The sequence below is a fragment of the Polyodon spathula genome, chromosome 4 (assembly GCF_017654505.1).
Source record: "Polyodon spathula isolate WHYD16114869_AA chromosome 4, ASM1765450v1, whole genome shotgun sequence".
Classification (NCBI taxonomy): Eukaryota; Metazoa; Chordata; class Actinopteri; order Acipenseriformes; family Polyodontidae; genus Polyodon; species Polyodon spathula.
This window is the reverse complement of record NC_054537.1, coordinates 61484575-61506292: the sequence shown is the minus strand read 5'-3', so window position 1 is coordinate 61506292 and position 21718 is coordinate 61484575. Positions and strand designations below refer to the sequence as shown.

Genomic DNA, 21718 nt, shown 5'->3' with positions numbered 1-21718 from the left:
TAAAACCCAAAAAGTAACGACTAAGGCTAAGGTTTACAATTTTAAAATGGCAAACTATGAAGGAATGAAACAGAGACGAATAGAGGTAAGTGGAGTGCCACGGGGATCAGTGTTAGGTCCTCTGCTGTTCCTAATCTACATTAATTACTTAGATTCTGGTATAGTAAGCAAACTTGTTAAATTTGCAGAAAAATAGGAGGAGTGGCAAACACTGTTGCAGCAGCAAAGGTCATTACAAATGATCTAGACAGCATTCAAAACTGGGCAGATACTTGGCAAATGGCATTTAATATAGAATAGTGTAAGATGCTGCACGCAGACAATGAAAATGTCCATTATACATACCATATGGGAGATACTGAAATTGAAGGAGGAATCTATGAAAAAGACCTAGGAGTTTGACTCAGAAATGTCTTCATGTAGACAATGTGGGGAAGCTATAAAAAAGCCAACAAAGTGCTTGGATACATAGTGAAAAGTGTTGAATTTAAATCAAGGGAAGTAATGTTAAAACTTTACAATGCATTAGTAAGACCTCATCTTGAATATTGTATTCAGTTCTGGTCACCTCGCTACAAAAATGATATTGCTGCTGTAGAAAGAGTGCAAAGAGTGACCTGAATTATCCCGGGTTTAAAAGACATATCATATGCAGACAGGCTAAAAAAATGTAATCTATTCAGTCTTGAACAAAGAAGACTACGTAGCAATCTGATTCAAGCATTCAAAATTCTAAGTGATATTGACAATGTTGACCCAGGGAACTTTTTCTGAAAAAAGAAACAAGGACCAGGGGTCACAAATGGAGATTAGATAAAGGAACATTCAGAATAGAAAATAGGAGGCACTTTTTTACACAGAGAATTGTGGGAGTCTGGAATCAACTCCCCAGTAATGTTGTTGAAGCTGACATCCTTCAGGAAGCTGCTTGATGAGATTCTAGGATCAATAAGCTACTAACAACCGAATGAAGTCCTCTTGTTTGTAACCTTTCTTATGTTCTAACAGTTGTTGTTTTTGAAATTGTGGGAATAAAAAACACTCTGTACTAAAGAACAGTGAAAGCATGGTTCAGTGCAGAGAGCTGTGGTGAAGAATGATAATCTATTTGCAAAACTGATTTAACTAATCAAAACACTTTATTTTAATAAAATATATGTCAATATTCCTGAAACCGTTCTGGGCTGTTGATGGGTTTTATTAACAACAGTAAAGAATAGTTATAAATATTGAACTTTGTTTTATTATTACATTTGTATTAATTTGTAATAAAGTGTTACCAACAGTCAGAGATTAAGGATGCCTTTATTGAATGTCTTTCCAGGTAATGAGCGGAGTTCGTCGTGTGGTAAAACCTGCAGGGGGGACAGGGAAAACGAGTGGATGGGAGTGAGCCTTGCTCGACAGGACAGAGCCAATGGGAGCGTGCTGGTAAGTAGGTACTTTTTCTTCCCATCTTCTCATTGCAGTGTCAGATACTCTTCATCCATTCTCTTTGGGAGTATGCTGCACTATAGAGCTGTAAGAGTCTTAATTGTGACCAGATGCTAACAGCTCGTTAGTTTCATTCAGTGGGTCTAGCTCAGTGGTTCTCAACTTTTTTTTAGGCCACCTCAATGTTTAAAGATTTTCCCACGGTCCACTACCAGCATGAGAACAAAATAATATACATGCTCTTACTGCAAAGTGCAAATGTCAGTACTTTAGATCAGCTGTCAAGACAACTATGGTCATAAACACAACCCTATTTTTTAGGCACGGGAGTACACAGATTAGTTCACGTGGAGGGATTCAAGTGAATAATTCATTGGTAATTGAATCCCAGCACAATTGTATATATAGATGCACGAAGCACTTACTCGGGTTGTGTGTTCGGGAAGTGGAGAGCGGATGAGAGAGAGAGGAGAGTTACAGCTACAGCGTGCTGGAAGCTCCAACACGATACTTGTTTGTTGGGTTCGTCCACGTCTGTTTTGTCTGTCTATTTGGCCAATACACCCTTTATTTTCAGTGTTGTGTGCTTTGTTTAAATCTTTTGTTTGTTTTATCATTTATTAAAATACTGAGAGCCGTGGCTCAGTTTCATCCGCCAGTCACTGTTTGGAGTCTGTGTTCTTCTGGGTCCGACGTCCACTACAGCCAGCCTGTTACAATCCTTAAAAATCTACTTATATTTACAGTCGAAAATCCGATTTACCACCAGCAGGCATAGCAGCACAAATTTCTGTCATTACCACACATAAAGAAAATGAGTTTCTGACAAAAGCTCTCAAACGTGTATTCGACTTCCCAAAGTGACCTTAAATTTAAAAAGCTCTCATGCAGTGACTAAAAATGAATGTCAATACTTCCCTTTGAGCTTTAGAAAAGTGTCAGTTATATGGGAAGAAAAACAAAACGGGAATAGAGGCATGAGTTGAGCATAACATACATCTCAGCTGCATCAGTCAACTAAATTCAAATTGATAAAATTAAACGTAGGTACTCACATTACTGGCGCATTTGTTGATTCGTCGGTTCGTTTTCTTTTTACAAAATTTGTCTGGACATAGCTAATGCGTAAGACACAAATATAGCTCTGGTTTACTGCAAAGTTGACTAAACGTTCTGTATTATTATATTTCTTAGCAGACGCTCTTATCCAGGGTGATTTACAATTGTTACAAGATATCACATTATTTTTTACATACAATTACCCATTTATACAGTTGGGTTTTTACTGGATCAATCGAAGTAAAGTACCTTGCTCAAGGGTACAACAGCAGTGTCCCTCGACCCTCCAGTTAGGAGTCCAGAACCCTAACCACTACGCCACACTGCTGCCCTGTGTAGGTAATTAGATCACTAATTGTGAATGTAAAACAATAACCAAACAGCAACTGCACAAGCTGGTTGCTTGCGTGCCTTGCAGTGATAGAAAAGTTCCTGTACGTATGCTGCCGACACGCTGTAATTTCGATATTATAGTATCGAAGACGTAAGAGCTTATATTTCAGCCGTCCAATCGGCAATCTTTTTTTTCATAACCATAACAACGGTACTGGGGTGGGTGGGACGGATATATCTTTTTGAACCACAAGGATGACCTAGACTCAGTGGATTACATGAACAAAATGGGTGGGCCCAGTGCCCCTCGGGCCCAAGCGTGGCGCCGCTCCTGGACCGTTATCAGCCTGCAACATCTCCTTGGCTTATTCCACAGTCCCAGGTATTTCATTGGTTTTTGGCGCGTAGTCTGCCTGTGCTACAAAGGGAGCTGCCCTCCTCCCTCAACATAACCACACTCAGCTACAGATTCCAGATGAGAGCTAATGTCATGCATGTAATGTAGTCTGTGAGTAACCACAGTGGGAATGTACAGTACATGACACAGCTTCAGTTTACCATTTCAGTTGGCTATTGATTAGCTGTCAACATTTTAGATTAACTGTCCATTTTGATGAGATGGTGGATGAAGACAAGCTCTGTATGATTGGCTGCGGTAATATTTAATTTAGTGCCAGTTTATGAATGATGCCATGTGTTTGAGGGGCTATTGTTGCCATTTAGAATATACATTCATGTGTTAATTTATATCAACTTTGTCTATAAACTAGAGAGTCTCATGCAATCATGAGGTGAGTGCTTTTATTGAAATGCCTTTCGTAACTAATGGTTGGAAGTGGTTTGGAGGAAGTAAGAGGCGATGAGTTAGGATGTTGGAAAACCAATATTAAAATATGACTGTATTGTACTGAACTGTTTTAAAATGGTCTCCCTACTTTTTTCAGTTGTCAAATAAACTGTAATGCAAGCATAACATGTCCTGTTCTATACTAAAATCAGAGGTGTAGTGGGGCTGGGTCAGACTGGAGTGTCACTCCTGTACTTGTGATGTGGTGGAATGCTGCTCTGCCACTTATTTACTGTATTACCTAAAGTCAACATTTTATGTTGGTATTTGTATTTAATTAATTGAACACTTTTGCTGCATCCCGGTCACAACTCTGTCAAGGTTGCAAAGCGTTATATTAACTGTTGTTACTCACTATCAGACAGCTCACATTGCATACGGCTCAGTCACAAAGCACAGGTATCTCGGAGTGATGTATTAAATGAAAAGCAGGTGAAAGCTAAAGTGTCCTTCGCTCTGATGGTCTATCCCTGTACACAAATACACCAAAAAAACAAACAGGATACTTTTTTTTTATTATTACATCAAAGTGCCCTAAGTGCTGAAAAACAATGTATCACATCCTGTTGTTTTTTGATATCTAACTATTGTCTACGATATGAAGACTATGGATAACTTATATTTTCATTGAAGTTTTGTATAAACAATGCTATTATAAACAGGTGGTTATTGTATAGCTCTAAACTGTTCAGTAATCTAAGTTGACTGCCAGCATTTCACAGTATTCATTTAGGAATGTTTTACCTAAAAACAGGTAGGTCCCGTTCCTAATGAAATTGGAAAAGGTGTGACAGAACACTTTTTTCAGACTGATCAGGCCCAGCCAGTCTGTACTGATCTTGTCCTGCTTCTTCAGTCTTCTCCAGGCAGCCCAGCTTCGACAGAGGTGTGAGATAACATGTTGAAATAAGCGGATGGCAGGATGTTGTAAAAGTAGGTTAAAGTCTGTGTAAACAACATGACAGAGCCAGTTACACTCCAGCAGAGTGACTTATGTGTGTTTATTTGTACATTGCTTGGTGGAAAGTGGCATCCATTTATCTATATATATCTGTGTATATATATATCTATATATATATATATATATATATATATATATATATATATATATATATATATATATATATATATATATATATATATTATATATATATATATCTTATATATCTATGATATATATATTGATTTGTACTTTTCCATTAATTTTCTCTGAGTAAGGCAAAAGGATCATTCTGTTTTGGAACCCAGCACAAACAGACAAAACAAAACAAAAACTGTCCAAGGCGAAGAGGCACAGTTTCCCCTTCAATTAAGCAGCATTACAGAATAGAACTGTAAATAGAGTCTAGAAAGTCCTTCTGTAAATGATGTGAACAGTCTGGCCAACAGAGAGCTGGAACCTATCCCACTGTAATCCTCTGTCATGATGTAGCTTTCTGTTTAGAGGAGTTACTTTTTTCCCAGCGAATCCAACAAGGAGATTTTCCACAGTCTGGATGGCTAATGGGTTTCTGTAATGTTTCTTTACGTTTTCTTTCAGTTAAATATTTTTAATATTAAATTGTGACTCAATGGCGTCAATGGAGGAAATGCTAGTGCAGTGCCATGATGTAATTCTGTTTGGCAATACCAAGCCTCATCGTTAACCGCTATCTTTTGCTCACCGGTTTGCGTTCAGCATCTACCTGTTACACACATAAACATATTGTTACCAGTCTCTGACCTCAAAATATTTTTCAAAGTGTTGCCATTGCTTTTAAAGGTTCTGCTAGGGTTTGTTCAAGGTAAAATGCTGGTCTCATAATGTTATCTCAGTGGTAACTTTATCTAAGGGTACATCTGCATGGTCTCCCTCTCCTCCCATGTTGCTGGGCCTGGTTCCCCTCTCTCAACACATTTCTTTATCTCTGGAGTGATTTTATAGTGGATTGCGTGTCATGGTGCTGACACACAAGGCTGTGCCTGGGATAATGAGAGTGCCTGCCTTGCTCCATCTATGTGTTTTACTGCATCAGATCATAACGGACTCAAGAGAGGCTGTGTGCCTCTTTTCAAATTGAGGCTCTTCACATTGCAGGAAAGATTCCATCTCCAAACTATTAAACAAATATCTAAATACCAGGTGTGACCACTATTTTAGGAGTAGATTCAGATCCTGCTAAAAGCTGCAAAATACCTTACCCCTTCTTTTGTACTGTCTGGATACAGTGACTCGTTAACCTTGTGCTTTATTAATCCAGGAACCATATGACTTTTCTCCTGGGTCTTCATGCTACACTCTCAGCTGCCTAGCCAATCTGGAACTTGGCACCAGATAATGTTCAGAACTGGCAGAATTTAGGAATTTAGGAGATTATCTTCAAATACTTTCATGTTGCCTGTTTTTCTATTTTACATTACTATCGGTTTCAATTTCTAAGCATCCAGCGCAATTCTGGATGTACAGTTCTGTTTCTTGAAGTCTGATAAATGACCAAATTCACAAACCACAACATAATAATATAGCTCTTTGACTGCCATGCAAATAATCTGTTTCTGTTCCTGCTGATGAAAATGTCACTTTGACAGCATTCTATTAAAACACATGAATTTGTTAATATAATCTAGAAGAAAATGCAGTGACTTGGGGGGGGGGGGATTGGAAGAAATCTGTAGCAACTGGGGAGTTTATGACTGTATTGTTGATAGTTTCAGAAACAGTGCTGTCAAACACTGATTGTGTACACAAATGAATAAAAAACAATGATAAGAAAAGCAGATTTTAATGTGTGTTTTATACATAGTATTTAAGGTTTATAATTACTGTTTTAGGTAATTTCTTAAGCTTTCATTAAGGTGGTTAGCTGCGCCATCTCACAAGATTTCAACTTCCCAACAAGATCAGCTCTCCTTGGCCAGATAGAAGCAGTGTAATTTTATAGAGACCACACTTTTTTTTGCAGGTTGGACACTGCCACAACCTTTTTGTTTAGCAAAATTTTTTGACCTCTTGTTATTGGCGCATTAGCTTCGAGACCAGAAGCACAGAGCATGTTAAAGTAGATATTCCATGGGGAGAGGTGGCACAGCTGGCTGATTCACTAGCCTTTCCTAATGGGAGGCCTTTCTAGATAACATTGTTAGCTATGGGCAAAAGTTTTGCATCACCTAGAATTTTAGGATTGAGACATAATTAAAAAATTATTATATAAGACTATAATATATATCTATATATATATATATATATATATATATAAATATATATCTATATAATATGTGTGTAATGTGTGTGTGTATATATATATATATATATATATATATATATATATATATATATATATATATATATTTGAACATAATTTAGATCTTTAACATCATCTAATCAAAAAAACTTTTGAAATGTCACATTTTAAAAATGTTGTCAGTTTTTCGTTCAGTATATGGAAAACTAGAAAGCGGTATGTAATTCTAATATGTTAGTGTAACATAATTCAGCAGATTTCATTCATGCATTACCCTATATTTAATGCTATAGGGTAATGCACACTTTTGTCCATAGCTGTATTTTGATAATAAAATAATTTACCAACTGAAGCGCCAGCAAAGCCTCCACTGGGCAGGTTTATCTCTGTTGCACTCAATTCATAAATGTACTAGAAGTAGCTTGCTTCGCATCCCCAATCAAACCTCCTTTTTATTTTGCAGGCCTGTGCTCACCGCTGGAAGAATGTCTTCTATGGGTCTGAACATATCCTGCCACATGGCTTCTGCTCCATCATCCCACCCAACCTGCAGCGCAACGGACGAGACCTCATTCCTTGCTATGAAGGTAAACACAGCACCAGCAGTGCTGGTTAGCTGTGGAAATGAGTGTGTTAGTGTAGGTTGATAACAACATTTTCACATTTTAATTCCCATTAATTGCGATTTTCTCCTTGGTTAGGTGATATCTGTCGCATTCTTTATCTTTCATTCTGTCTACATTTTGCTTGTTGGCTTTTAAAAAATACTACTGTTCTCTTCCACAATAGAGTGGAGGAGGGGGCGGGAGGTTTGTCTTAATGGCACTGATAAGTTTTAGCTTCATATGACTGTTAGAAACATGATCATTGAAAATAATGCAGTACAATTAATAACCAAGACTAATCGATTGCTGTTCCAAAGAGTGCCAGTGCACTTATCTGGCCTGGGTGGTACACTGACGCTACTAAGCAGAAAAGTTTTATGTTGGGGACCTATTCATTCTGTATCTTATTGCCTGCATGTGTGAAAATAGGTCAGATCTCTGACTAAGTTGACATTTTTCCCATTACTTTAATTTTAGTTCTCTGAAATTGTCAGGGCTTGATTTTAAAAGGCTGCTTAAAGAAAATAATGGCCTTAAACACTAAATTGATTGTTGTGCTGATATCAATTAGCTGTAAAACTATGGTTATAGTTTTTGGGCCATTCATGTACACATCTGGGACCATATTGCCCACTCAGCCTTACAAATGATTCTATTGGTGTTTTACACACTTTTCAACCAATCACTATGATTATCGTATGACTGTGGCACAACTGCCAATCAGCAGACATTCCGAAGTGATCCGATTGGCTTTGTTGCTCTACACTTAGGATTGGTCACTGGGAAATTAGGCATTGTCATTTTAGAAAGGGGTAGCTCAACTTTTAAGGACCTGGGAAATATTCCTCCTGTTGTTACCTATGTTAAATTACACATTAATTTGTACTGACAAGAGTTTTTGTACAGCTGAAAAAAGTATTCAATGAAATCTGACTCTCTGTTTATTTAGGCAACCTTGCGGTTCCTTCGTTTTCCAGACAGACAGCTATCTCCAAATTGAACCGCCAGACTCAAATAACCGCTCATCACATTAATTTGTAATACGATTTGCGACTAACGAGTTGCATGAAATGATCCAAGCCTAATATTTGCTGTAAAGTGAGAATACATCCAAAAAGTGCTAATGTTAGCTAAATATGTCTGCTTTAACACATATTTCCTTTGGGTATGAGACCGGCTTTGAATACCTGTGTAGGGAAAAGAGGAAGAATTCAAATTAGTCTTGGCTTGGGATGCTGGCAGAGCCTGGAGATGGATAACGTGGATTGTTTTTCTTGTAGAGTATAAGAAGAAATATGGGGAAGAACATGGCTCGTGCCAGGCTGGAATTGCAGGCTTCTTTACAGAGGTACGTAATGTCTTATGTACTACATTATGAACAAACACAGTCCTTCCACTGTATGTTTACTATAATATGTGCTGAGAACAAACATGCTCATTGGGTGCAGTCTACCTCTTATGAAAGTTTACCACAGTAAAAGCATAATGTGTAATGTAATAAAACACAGTGAAAGCATAGCTAAGCATTGTAAAGCCCAGATAGATATGGCAAAGCATATGGCAAACCATGATAAACTATGGGAAATACATTGTTTAACTAAGGGAAAAGCATTGGAAAACTGCAAAATGAATGTGGAAATTTCTAGTGTCAAACTCTTAAAAGGGACCATCCAATGGTATGGTAGACCAAAATAGAAGAGAAGTGTGTGAGAATGTGGGTATTAATAGTGTACAACAAGCATTGAGATATCTTGCTTCAAATAACTTGTTTCATATTTGACGGCCATTGTTATGAAATTACAGCTTTGTTTCATAAAATAACTCACACCCAAATCAGCTGTATGTGGCAAACTACCAAGAACAGCATGGTTATTAGCGCACCCACTTTGTTTTTTTAAACAGAACCATGTTTAAAGTTAAGGTACATGTCCTAAGGTCATGGTCTATCGCAAGAAAAACGCTACCTGCATAAATGCTGTTAATTACACCCTAAGTTATGATTGCTGATAAAACACAGGATCCTGCTTGGACCAAGCAGTCATACAAGACAACGAAATGCAAGTTTGTAGCCTGAGGTAGTGCATTGATGATACAAGGATATGGACAGAGTGCATGCACAATCCTTTCATTGGTTATTGTTAAAATGTTTTCCTTACCAAAATGAACTGTACTTTCAATGGCAGTGGTTCTGTATTAAGGGCCAATGATAACACAAGGGCAGCTAAGTAGTGTGAGCAATTTTTAGAATGGTACTACAGTGATAGCACATACTGCTGGCAATCCATTGCTGTATCATGGTACCATCTAGATAGATATACTTAGGAGACACTCCTTCACACAGAGTTGTGAGGGTATGGAATGGGTTACCCTGTCATGTTGTTGATGGTGAACTTGACAGTGTCCTATTCGAATACACGGGGGGCAACATTTTTGTGTATTCTTATACCTGAAAAAATGTTTTTTAAAATAAAGAATAAAAGGCAGCTGGGTTCACGAAATGTACAAACAATGTCCAAGGTGAGATTTCTTTGTTCAAGTTACTTGGTTTATTCAATAACCTGTAAATAATTCAAAACAAGGAGCAGCATACCTGGTTGTACTTTTAATGGTCAGTGCAAATGTTGACGTTACTCCATCCATTCGCAGAAAGTCAACAGCAGAGTTTTACATTGTACTGCAGTCCACAGAGTTTAAAAAACTACTTTCACGCTGACTTCTTATTAGTCATTGTGTTGTACTGCTTTGCATTTAGTATTATATTCATCATAAAGCTAAATTAGCTTACTAATTTCAATGTTACTAAAGCTAGGCTTCCTTTTCAGCACTTGCTATATCCATTTGTTTACAAATTTAAAGTTAGCCGGTGCCTTGCTCCTGGAGGCTGTTTCACGACTGCCTAGCAACAGCGGCTGTGTGGAGTCATTAGGTGAACTCATGCAGGGGATTGCAGTTCAAAACAAGGCAACTGAAAACAAGGCAACAAAATTGGCAGCAATTTCAAACAGAATATTTACTGTAGGATTTTGCTGTTAGGGGCATTGCATGATTAATTAGGGTCCTTACGTTTAAAATGCCTGACCCATTCACATGAACGTGCAGGGTTTAACACTGATTTTGAACTCTTGTCAAGCGTGAGCATTTAATTTTATTCGAATATTTTTAATTTTATTTTCGTGCAATCGTGTAGTCGACTACACTGACCCATCCCAAGTTTTCAGCTGTCTATGCTGTTGCATTCCAGGAGCTGGTTGTGATGGGAGCCCCCGGGTCATACTACTGGACAGGCACTGTCAAAGTGTTAAACCTGACTGACAACACCTCCTACAAGCTGCGGGACGGGTCCATCGGAGCAAGCAGATACAGCTATCTAGGTACGGTCAGCTAGAGCAGGGCTTCCCAACCTTTTTTTTACCAGAGGCCCACCCGTTTAGCTGCATTAGGCACTACGGCTCTCTATTAGCACTTCTTAAGAAAAATTACAAATGAAAAACATTTTTAAACCTATAACACTGTAAATAAACGTAATCTAAATTGTTATTTTTTCATTTGAATCTTATTTTTTCTTCATTACTATTTTATTGTTGCCTTTTGTATTAAAAATAACTTAAAATGATAAAAATTTGGAAAATATAATATATATATATATATATATATATATATATATATATATATATATATATATATATATATATATATATATATATCTATAATGTATAAGCGAGGGCGTCGGGAAACTTTGAGTGAGAGCAGTAACTCGAGATCATTAGTCTCGTGTGTCTAATTTTCAGGTGCCGAAGTTATTTTGGTATTGTAGGGAAAAATTAGATTGGTATGCGGTATTCCAGTTCTGTTTTACTTGTTTGCTTGCTTCTGTAACGTGATGATACCTGTGTAGGTCACTTTATTAGGACCAATACAAAGTATCACAGTGCAGCATAGACTTCACTCCTGTCTGGAATGTGTCTTAGGGGATCTATTCAGATCTATCGGGGCACACCCCTTTACAAATTTTATGTCTCTTCTGTTTTTTTTCACTTAAATTTTCCCGTATGTTTGTTTTTCTTCCCCATTGGTTTTGATAAAAAACAGTTCTGATTCACTCTGTTCCCCAGTGTGTCAATTGAGTTCTTGCAAAGGTGAAAGGTCAGATCACTGGTTCTTTCTGGATACTGCATTGGGGTGAGCAGTGAGAGGAGGTATCTTTAAACCAGCCCTTGAGCTCTAACACAACTCAGCTGACTTGGAAAGCTCCTCACAGTCTTGTTCCTCTCTCTCTCTCTCTCTCTCTCTCTGTGCCTCCTCTGTGTAGGATATGCTGTGACGGCCGGTCACTTCTCCCAGCCCATTGCCACTGATATTGTTGGAGGGGCCCCACAGGATGGGGGAGTAGGAAAGGTGGGCCACTCTTTAAACATTTTTGTGTTCAAACCTTTGTTGCCTTATCCCAGAAAAATCACATGAGATTTGAGGCCAGCGGAACTCAAAACCACTGAGAATGTTTGCAGACATCTTTAAAACAGAACTTCTATTTGACGAGATACTCTTTCAGTGCCCAGGAATCCTGGCTATGACAGTAAAGCACCAAAGAGATCTTTGAGTAGGAGTTTTTTTTTTAATTACTCTCTACCAATGTTTCTTTTGTAGGTTTACATTTTTAAAACAGAGAGGGGATCCCTTGTGAAGATTTTTCAAGCCTCAGGGAAAAAGGTAGGCGCCCAAAAACTTAAAAAACCTACATGACCAGAGATTATAGAACATGTAGATACAAACGATTTAAAGGTATGTCTTAAGGAATGTTTTGTTGATAAATTAAATCTTAGTTTACAATTGAAATCTTTTCACATATGTTTTAGAGAGGGTTAGAAGTGTATTGTCTTTACAAGTGTGAATAGGACCCTTAACTGTGTAACCACTGTAACTGGAACCTTGAATTCCTGTATAAAAGCGAACCACTTTTAATTTGCTCAGCAGTTTTACGGTTTACAATGCTTTGTCCCATGCGTATAGCATTTATTTAGCCTGCTGTATCACGGTTAAGCATGATCTTTATGACGATTTGCCACCTGTGCTTCTGCAAGGCTTTACTACACTATGCATTTCCCTTGCTACACCATAGGAGACAGTGTGGTCCAGTGATTAAAGTCCAGGGCTTGTACCCAGAAGGTCACCTGACTCACTATGTGACCCTGATCAAGTCACTTAACCTCCTTGTGGTCTGTCCTGTGGATGAGATGTTAACTCAATAATGCACAGTTCACAGCCTATCTCTGTAAAGTGGTTTATAATGGTGGTCCATTATGAAAGGCGTTATATAAAGAATATATAAGACGTGGATATTACTTATAACTGCAGCTTGTGACTTGTAAAGAACTAATAATTTGGTGCTCTGACATTAGTCATAATTGACCATTTTGATATTAGAGCAACGCTTTCCATGACAATAACTTGGCAGTTATAACTAACCCAAACTGTCCTTGAAATTACTTGTGTTGCATTTTTTTTTATTATTATTAAAAAGAGCTTAAGACAGTTCAAGTTGCTACAAATCTATCAGAAATCTTTCAGAAATAAACTTCCCTCAAGGACACCAGTAAAATGCTGAGGTTTTCACGTAAAGAAAATGAACTCTTGTTAGCACACTGGGAGGATATTTTTGACCCTAACAAACATATAGCAGGTTTAATGCCAGCCCTGTCGCTTTACATATTTAAACAGTAGGCTGACGAGCTAGCGGTCACTTACCCTGTATTTTACTGAGCTCTGTACAGAATGTTTGCTTAAGTGACACATGTACAGTTTCGTTTTGCTTGTAATATGTACCTTCTATAATATTTCACATTCTCAATGTTAAAAGTACTTTTAGAAACTATTTCCAGAACCTGTTGCTAAGACCTTGGAATAGACTTGAAGCTGTCTGTCTATGTACTTGAAAAGTCCCACTTTTTTAAAACTAAGAAACACAGAGAGGCTGATTTATTTTTTCTCGACTGGTTGAAACGTCATAGAACTAAAGTTACATACTAAGAAATTAGCTGAAATAATTGCCTACTTTATAAGTGTTAACCATTTTGAAAAAACTAAACAAAAAGCAAAAACCTCCAAAAAGGGAAAACTAATGGTCTGTCTTGGCAATGTAACCTGACTGAATACTCTGTTGTGGCTCGGCTTGGTTCCAGATGGGCTCTTACTTTGGCTCCTCCTTATGTGCAGTTGACCTGAACCGGGACGGCCTGTCGGATCTGCTGGTCGGGGCCCCTATGTTCAGCGAGATCAGAGACGAGGGCCATGTAGCTGTCTTCATCAACAAGGGAAATGTGAGTAACAAAATCCTCTGGTGGATATACGAAAAAAGAGTACAGTAGTCTCTGGCTAAGAGAACACCCCTCGGGAAGCAAGCAAAGTTCTCTAAGGACGGAGTTAGCCACCAGACACAAATAAATACATATGTATTATTTGTCATGATGAACGTGCATCAACATGTGAAATTAACTGAATAAGTAAAAACAAAACAATAGGCAAGTGTATTAAACTATAATAATTATCATTAAACCATTATCAGTGTGACTAACCTGCCTTCCCCATTGCTGCAAAAGTACCTCACGAAAACCACATGTGATTCATGTGTGGAGCTGCAGCATTTGAAACCACACAATACAGTAAACATGAACGATATGTGGACCACAGGTAAACCACTTTCGGACCACATGAACAACATTCAAGTTTTTTTTTTTTTTACATTACACAAGCAAATCTAATGTTTGTTTTTGATCAAGGTTATGGGTTTTTATTGCAGTTAACTTTGTTAGCTTAGAAAGCAACTTCGCAGTATGGCAGCTATCTTGACTAAGGTATATTTCTTATTGTTTATATTCACTTTTTATTCTATTTTCTGTTTTAATAATCACATCTTGATGACTTTTTAAAACGCAGAAGTTCAAAGCACCCTTTAGACCTATACAGCTCTCAAACATGTCTTCTCTCTTATTATATCTGGTATACCACAGTATCATAATTAACCTGTCCCCCAGCCACACTCTGTCCCTAGTGGATGTAAGTAATATATCAGTCAGATAAAACACAGAACAATGGGGTCCACCGAGGGCAGAGAGTTGCAGGGGGCAGGTTAATTGCAATACTAGAGACTCTACAGGGGCCACAGGGGTGCTTTACACTTTTTAAAAAGTCACCACGGTGTCAGGACCGGAACAGAAAACAATATACAATGGAATTCAAGAAGAAGAATACATTAGTTAAGTGATATGTTTCAGACCTGCACAAAGTTGCTTTTCAAATTATTTCCGTGTTGTCCCCAAATATGCCTTTATTATCTACTATCACATTTGTTTTCTTGCAAACCCAGTGCTGTGTCATTTTTAATGCAGCATTGGAAGTGGCTGCACAGTGAGCTTGTTCATGTGTTGTCGCTCCAGAGGGGTGATGCAGTCGCACAGGTGTTTCCTCGGCTGGGTTAGGTGCCAGCTCTCTCCTGCAGACCAGCTGAGTCTGAGCTTTACAAAGCAGGCTGTGTTTTCATTGGCCTGTGCTGTTTCCTTTGTGTATTGCAGGGGGTCCTAGAGGAAAAGGTGCTCCTGAACGGGGACAATGCCTACAACGCCCACTTTGGGGAAAGCATCGCCATGCTGGGAGACATTGACGACGACGGCTTCCCAGGTCAGTCTCCACACTCAGACGAGTTCACTGTGGGAACTGTGTTTGTTTCATGGTTACTTCTCTTTTCTCATGGCTTTTGCCATGCATGTGAATTCAGTACTGATGATAGACAATCAATGACACTAGATAGAATCAGGCATCATGAGAGCACAGTTTTGTAGTCATGCCTCAGTCCTGACCTGAACACCCCCTACCTTTCAGCCCTGGCCCTCAACACATTACAGGGTGAAAATAGAAAAAAAGATTATTTTTAATGAATTAGTGACAACTAAACGTATGTATTTATTTATAATAAAATAATACATTTACTTCTGTATGTGTGTGGGCCCCCTCTGGTGTCTGGGGCCCCAGCACTTGCCCGGGTTTCCCGCGTGCTGACGCCAGTCCTGGGCATCACTACAGTGTCTCTGTTCTATAGCTTTTGCATTTACTGTGTAATGTGTTCTTTAAAAGCTGATACCTGTGCATGCATTGTGTGGATTATACTGAGATCCCAGAGGCCATTTAACCTGTGAAAATAAAGACTGCAAATGGCTGTAAAAACTGTTCTCAATCCAAAACAGTAGACACCCATTAATTTCCCCGCGACCATTCAATGTCACTGCGTTGGTGTGAAGTGTTTTTTATTTTCACACCGTATTGAAACTATGTATACTATAGCAGTCCTGTCCAGTCTGATTTGGTTAACAGCTTTAGTAACAGCACTCTTTCACCTTGACACAATGGTCTTTTTAATAACCCATTGATACCTACACAGCTCATATAGTAGTGTATTGGAAACTGCCATTGGTACAGCAAAACGCAAATAATAGATAGACTTAGGATAGGAAGGTAGGAGACATTTCTTTACAGAGAGTGGTGAGGGTATAGAATGGGTTACTAGCTACCTCTGTTATTAGAGCAGACTCATTGGGATACTAGATTCCAGTCAGCTGCTATGAACTGGAGAAGCACAGGAGGGGTTGAAAAGCCTCCAGGTGATCTCTTATGTTTTTATGTTCTTAAGTGTGTGAAACAGAATTGTAGTAATAGTCTACTTTTACATTGAAATTCAGCTTGAAAGTACCAGAACAAAGACAGCTGTATCAAAATGCATTCATTCTTTTTAAAGTTATTTTAAAGTGTTTCATATGCATGCCTATTTTTACTAGTATTTATTTTCTAGATTATATTGACTTGAATCTAATCAAATTTGTTACAGACTCATACAAATACTCTAATGAGGCATACCATGCACTATTAGGTGTTTGATTTTCAATACTGTGTAATGCATATATATATATATATATATATATATATATATATATATATATATATATATATATATATATCTATTGAGTAGACACTAAAATATGTTTTGAACCATACTTTGTGAAATAAATATAAAACTCTTAGATAACTAGATACAACACCATTGAATGCTAAAAGTGTATTTAATAGTTGCTTGTTACTTTGTTGTTTTACTTAAAAAAAAATATTAGCATATTTCATTTTGGTGTTAAGACCTTGATAAACGTGGCCCAATATACTCTCAATGTGCTGTGTTTGTTAGGGAATACTAACCTGGCCTTGGATTGAAGTACAAAACTTGAGTCCATCTTGGGTCAGTTGTTTAATGGAGAAAAGTTTACAGGCGCTGCTAGTGTTAAGCAGTGAATCAGCACTGTTACGACACGTTTTACACAAGGGGCTGATTATTGTAAAGTGGCTATAAAGGGATTTAACAAGGAGTTACTCGATCATTACTTTAACTGAGAAGAAACATGGTTTTATTGGAGTGGTTTGTATGCAGTTCAGACATCTCTACTTTGTTTTCATTTATAGACGTTGCCATTGGAGCCCCCAAAGAGGATGATTTTGCTGGAGCTGTGTATATCTACCATGGGGACGCCCAGGGGATTGTAGCAACATATTCCATGGTAAATACTCTTAAAGGGGTTGGAGCAAACAACAGAATTCCATCAGTCCTAGAGCTTGAGCAGGTTGTTACATAGCTCTGAAACAGGTAGTTTTGAAAGAAACACATGCTAACAAGGGATTTCTGCAACCCAATGTAATACCAGATATCATGTCTAAAAATGAAAATCCAAGTTTTCTATAGGATGCTTTTCTTGCAAAACTGCACATTTGATATCTATATACAGTTACAAATGTGAGAGAGCCAGTTGATGCAAGCAGTAGGTAAAGGACAAACACTTGCGGGTTCTGGTTGGGTTGCAGATCTTATTAAAGCGGGTTGGGTCGGGTCACGGGTAAGAAGACGTGTTGCAGAGGGTTGCGGGTTTGGGTTGAGTCCTGTAGTAGCGGGTTTGGGTCGGAAGCGGGCTGTAAAAATCAGATCCGTGCAACGACAGACAACAGTCCTGTAGATCACCAATATGAAATCATTACTGCAGTGAAACTGCAGTAAATTGACATGAATGTACCAACAGATATATATATATATATATATATATATATATATATATATATATATATATATATATATATATATATATATATATATATATATATATATATATATATATATATATATATATATATATATATATATATATATATATACATACACACATACACACATACATACAGTGCCGAGAAAGTTTTTGAACCCCAGTGATAATTATGGAAATTCCATAGTTTTAGGCCATGATAGCCTTCTTGAATCAAAACCAGACTTTTCTTAAATATCCAATAAGGTTTATATTAACCAATTCCATGTCTTTGATACAAAATGATGTATGAATTAGACAAACAATGAGTAATTAAGATTCAGGGTATTTGAAAAAGTAAGTGAACCCCTGATTTTATCAGCTCATTTAAGGGGATAGTTAGAATCAGGTGTTTAAATAATTAGGTAGATCTTCAGGGGTGAGTTTGGGAGGCCCCACCCTATATAAAGATCAGAGACCTTGTGAGTTTGGTCTTCACCATACAGGTGTGTGGAAACACATCATGCCACGATCAAAAGAAATCTGTTCATCAGTCTAGAAAGGGTTACAAAACCATTTCTAAGTATTTGGGGCTTCACCAATCCACTGTCAGACAAGTTCAAGCCCACAGTCACTACCCAGGAGCAGTTGTCCTTCCAAATCTCTCCAAGAACAAACGGAAAATCATCAAGAAAGTCACAAAAAAACCCAGAGTAACATCAAAGAATCTGCAGGCCACTCTCACCTTGGTTAATATGATTGTTCATGACTAAACTATTAGAAAAAGACTGAACAAGAATAGTGTTCATAGAAGGATAGCCAGGAGGAAACCATTGCTCTCTAAAAAGAACATTGCTGCCCGTCTGAAGTTCGCCAAAGAGCACATAGATGATCCATAAGACTTCAGGAAAAGTGTTCTCTGGACAGACGAGTCAAAGGTAGAACTTTTTGGCCTCAATGAGAAGTTATTTTTGGCGAAAACCAAACACTGCGTTCGAACAGAAGAACTTCATCCCAACCATCAAGCAAGATGGTGAGAGTGTGATGGATTGGGGCTGCTTTGCTGCCTCAGCACCTGGATGGCTTGCCATTATTGACACAACCATGAATTCTGCATTGTATCAGAAGATTCTAGACAAGAATGTCAGGCCATCCATCCGTGAGCTGAAGCTGAACCAAAAGTGGGTCATGCAACAAGACACTGATCCTAAACATACAAGCAGATCTACAAAAGAATGGCTACAGAAGAAGAAATTTTGCGTTTTAGAATGGCCTAGTCAAAGTCCGGACCTAAACCCCATCGAAATGTTGTGGCAGGACCTGAAGCGAGCTGTCCATGCAAGGAAGCCCTCAAATGTCACAGAGTTGAAGCAGTTCTGAATGGAGGAATGGGCCAAAATTCCTCAAAACCGATGTGAGAGACTGACCAACAGTTACAGGAAACACTTAGTTGAAGTCATTGCTGCTCAAGGGGGTGCCACCAGTTACTGAATCTAAAGGTTCACAAACTTTTTCACACATGGATATTGAATGTTGAATCATTTGTGGATAAATAAATGTTGAAAAAGTATCATGTTTTTGTGTCATTTGTTTAATCAGGTTATCTTTATCTATTATTAGGAATTATATTAAGATCTAATAACATTTTCGGTTTTAAATATATGAAATATGTGAAAATCCTAAGGGGTTCACAAACTTTTTCTCGGCACTGTATATATATATATATATATATATATATATATATATATATATATATATATATATATATATATATATATATAAATATGGACTGAAAGGAGGGCTAAGGTAGAAAATGATTGACTTGAAGGAAGACTGTTGTTACCGACAGGGGGCTACAATGCCTAAAGCTGGAGGTAACAATAGTCTTCCCGAGGGGCATTTTATTTTCCACTATGGCTGAGTCTGCAGTACATATTTAATATATGAGTCAAGAAGATAAGTGAGGCAATGTTGTAAATACGACTTTATATATTTTGTTTAAATATAGCTGATGCAGCATAAGTAAATAAATAAATAACAGAAAATGTTTTTGAAGTTCATGCCGTCTACTTAGTGTTCCGCGTTTCCGGTTTTTATCTTTAAAAAAAAAAATCCGGGAATTTTTCTGAGTTTATTTTACACATATTAAAATAGGGATAAAATCAGTACAAAATAGTTTTTAATTGAAACATCGGTAAAAATTGGGGCAAAAAATCTAAAAAAAAAACACTTTACATGTGGAATATGATGAGGAGCAGTTCTGGTTTCTGATTAGGTTTAATGTCTCTGGTATGTATGATGAAGCATAATCTGTGCAAGTGGAAGCCACATTTTCCCAAGTTAGCTGGTACTTTGCAAACGTTTGGGCAATTGCTGTGCTGACGGAAATAGTATCTACAGATACAAGCCAGGTTTATTCACCTTCAAATCATAAAAGAAAATTGACAACTAAAACATCACCATTTTCTGTCAAATATTTACGATTAAGATTGTCGCGTTTTACTACAGACAGTACTTTTGCACGAAGACACCAATACATACCTCTCTACAATAAACAGTGGCTGTCCAGCAAATTTCTAGCATCTTATAGAAAATACTATTATAGCATCAAAGGGAATGAATAATTTTGAATTAGCATTTTTTGAGTTTTGCAAAAAAAATAAAAAAATCAAATAAATAATTGTATCTATTTCTTGTATTTTTTTAAAATTTCTAGAAATGCTAAATTTCCACACAAAGATGGACTTCAGGTTGTTTTCTTTAACTCCTGACTTATGTTTTTAACTTCAGAGGCTTTCGGGACAAAACATCAACCCAGTGCTGCGGATGTTCGGTCAGTCTATATCAGGGAACGTGGACATGGATGGAAATACTTATCCAGGTGAGTGCTAGAACTGGCCTCAAACAACATGATATGAGATATGATTGTTGTTTTTTTTTCTAGTCATTTTTTTGTTTAATGGAAACTTTTTAGTTAACTAGCTTACTTAGCACACAGTAGACAAGTCTGCTCCCCCATTTACTACATTTTTGTGACTAACATGTAAATCGTTTGTTAACATGAAATTTAATTCGCCACTTTTCTAGTCAGTTCTATTTATGGCCTAAATCCTTTTGGATTTCCTGGATTTGATCCCCCATGTCCCTCCACTTGACTCACTTACTTCCATACCGTAACATCAGATATAAAAATGTAAATTAAAATGTTTAAAGGAGTTTTGTACTCTGCAGCATATGAGTTACACTTTGACTCTTCCCAGTAATTTACTTGCTGTAACAGGGATTAGGTTTTGGTTTTGGTTGCTCAGTCTCTGAAAGGTTCCTTTCTCTCCACTCTTCCTGGCTCGCATCTCTCTACCGGGAGGCCATCAGAAGCCTTTGAGATTGAAAACAGATGACAACAGAGAGAAGCAGAGTAACCCCGGGGTCACCTTTTCTTTGAGCACCCACCCGATTCAACTGAAACGACTGTAGTGCACTAGAAGTTGATTCCGAATCAGAGATTTATTGAAATGAGCCGTAGCAGATCACTGCACCATTATTCCTTAACAAAACATTCCTTAAAACATATCTTAAAGTTTTGGGAATAGGGCCCACATTTCATTTTAATACCCAAACTCAAATTTTTGCTGTCGGGTATTATCAAGAAACAAAGAAAACAGTATATAAGTATACCATGATGGTTCCTAATCTGATCAGCCCTGTACTTTCCTTTCTAGATGTCACCATTGGAGCCTTTATGTCAGATAATGTGGTGCTGCTGAGGTGAGCTTTCATTTAGTTATGGCCTTACTATAGAAGTTACATGTTTTTAATTTTATTTTTTATTAAACTTGTAGCAAAGAAAAATGAGATTGCTCACTGGAATAAGTTTAAAGGGTACATTACTGTAAGTAGCTTCAAAATATGTTTGAGTTGTTTTTGTATACTGTCTCCTTAACATTTTATGATGTGGTTCTCAATGCAGTTACTCAAATGTATATATTTTTTTATATAACCTGTGTTAAGGTGTTTGGACTGTTTTATGAGCTGTTCTTCAGTTTTATTTGCCTGCCATAGACATATGTTACATGGGCCAGATCAGCCAAAGTGTCTTATTAGTAAGCTCTAACAGAT

The 21718-nt window shown here is 37.5% G+C and overlaps 1 protein-coding gene across 1 annotated transcript in view; it reads left to right on the top strand.

Moving 5' to 3' along the window:
• Positions 1–21718, top strand: part of LOC121314705 (integrin alpha-9-like) — a 133778-nt gene that overhangs the window by 10822 nt on the left and 101238 nt on the right. Inside the window, exons 3-13 of the mRNA XM_041248247.1 lie at positions 1325–1431; positions 7358–7481; positions 8780–8847; positions 10741–10870; positions 11809–11894; positions 12144–12206; positions 13676–13813; positions 15065–15170; positions 16995–17089; positions 20393–20483; positions 21322–21367. Coding sequence (XP_041104181.1) covers positions 1325–1431; positions 7358–7481; positions 8780–8847; positions 10741–10870; positions 11809–11894; positions 12144–12206; positions 13676–13813; positions 15065–15170; positions 16995–17089; positions 20393–20483; positions 21322–21367 — 1054 coding nt within the window. The remainder of the gene's footprint in view (positions 1–1324; positions 1432–7357; positions 7482–8779; positions 8848–10740; positions 10871–11808; positions 11895–12143; positions 12207–13675; positions 13814–15064; positions 15171–16994; positions 17090–20392; positions 20484–21321; positions 21368–21718) is intronic.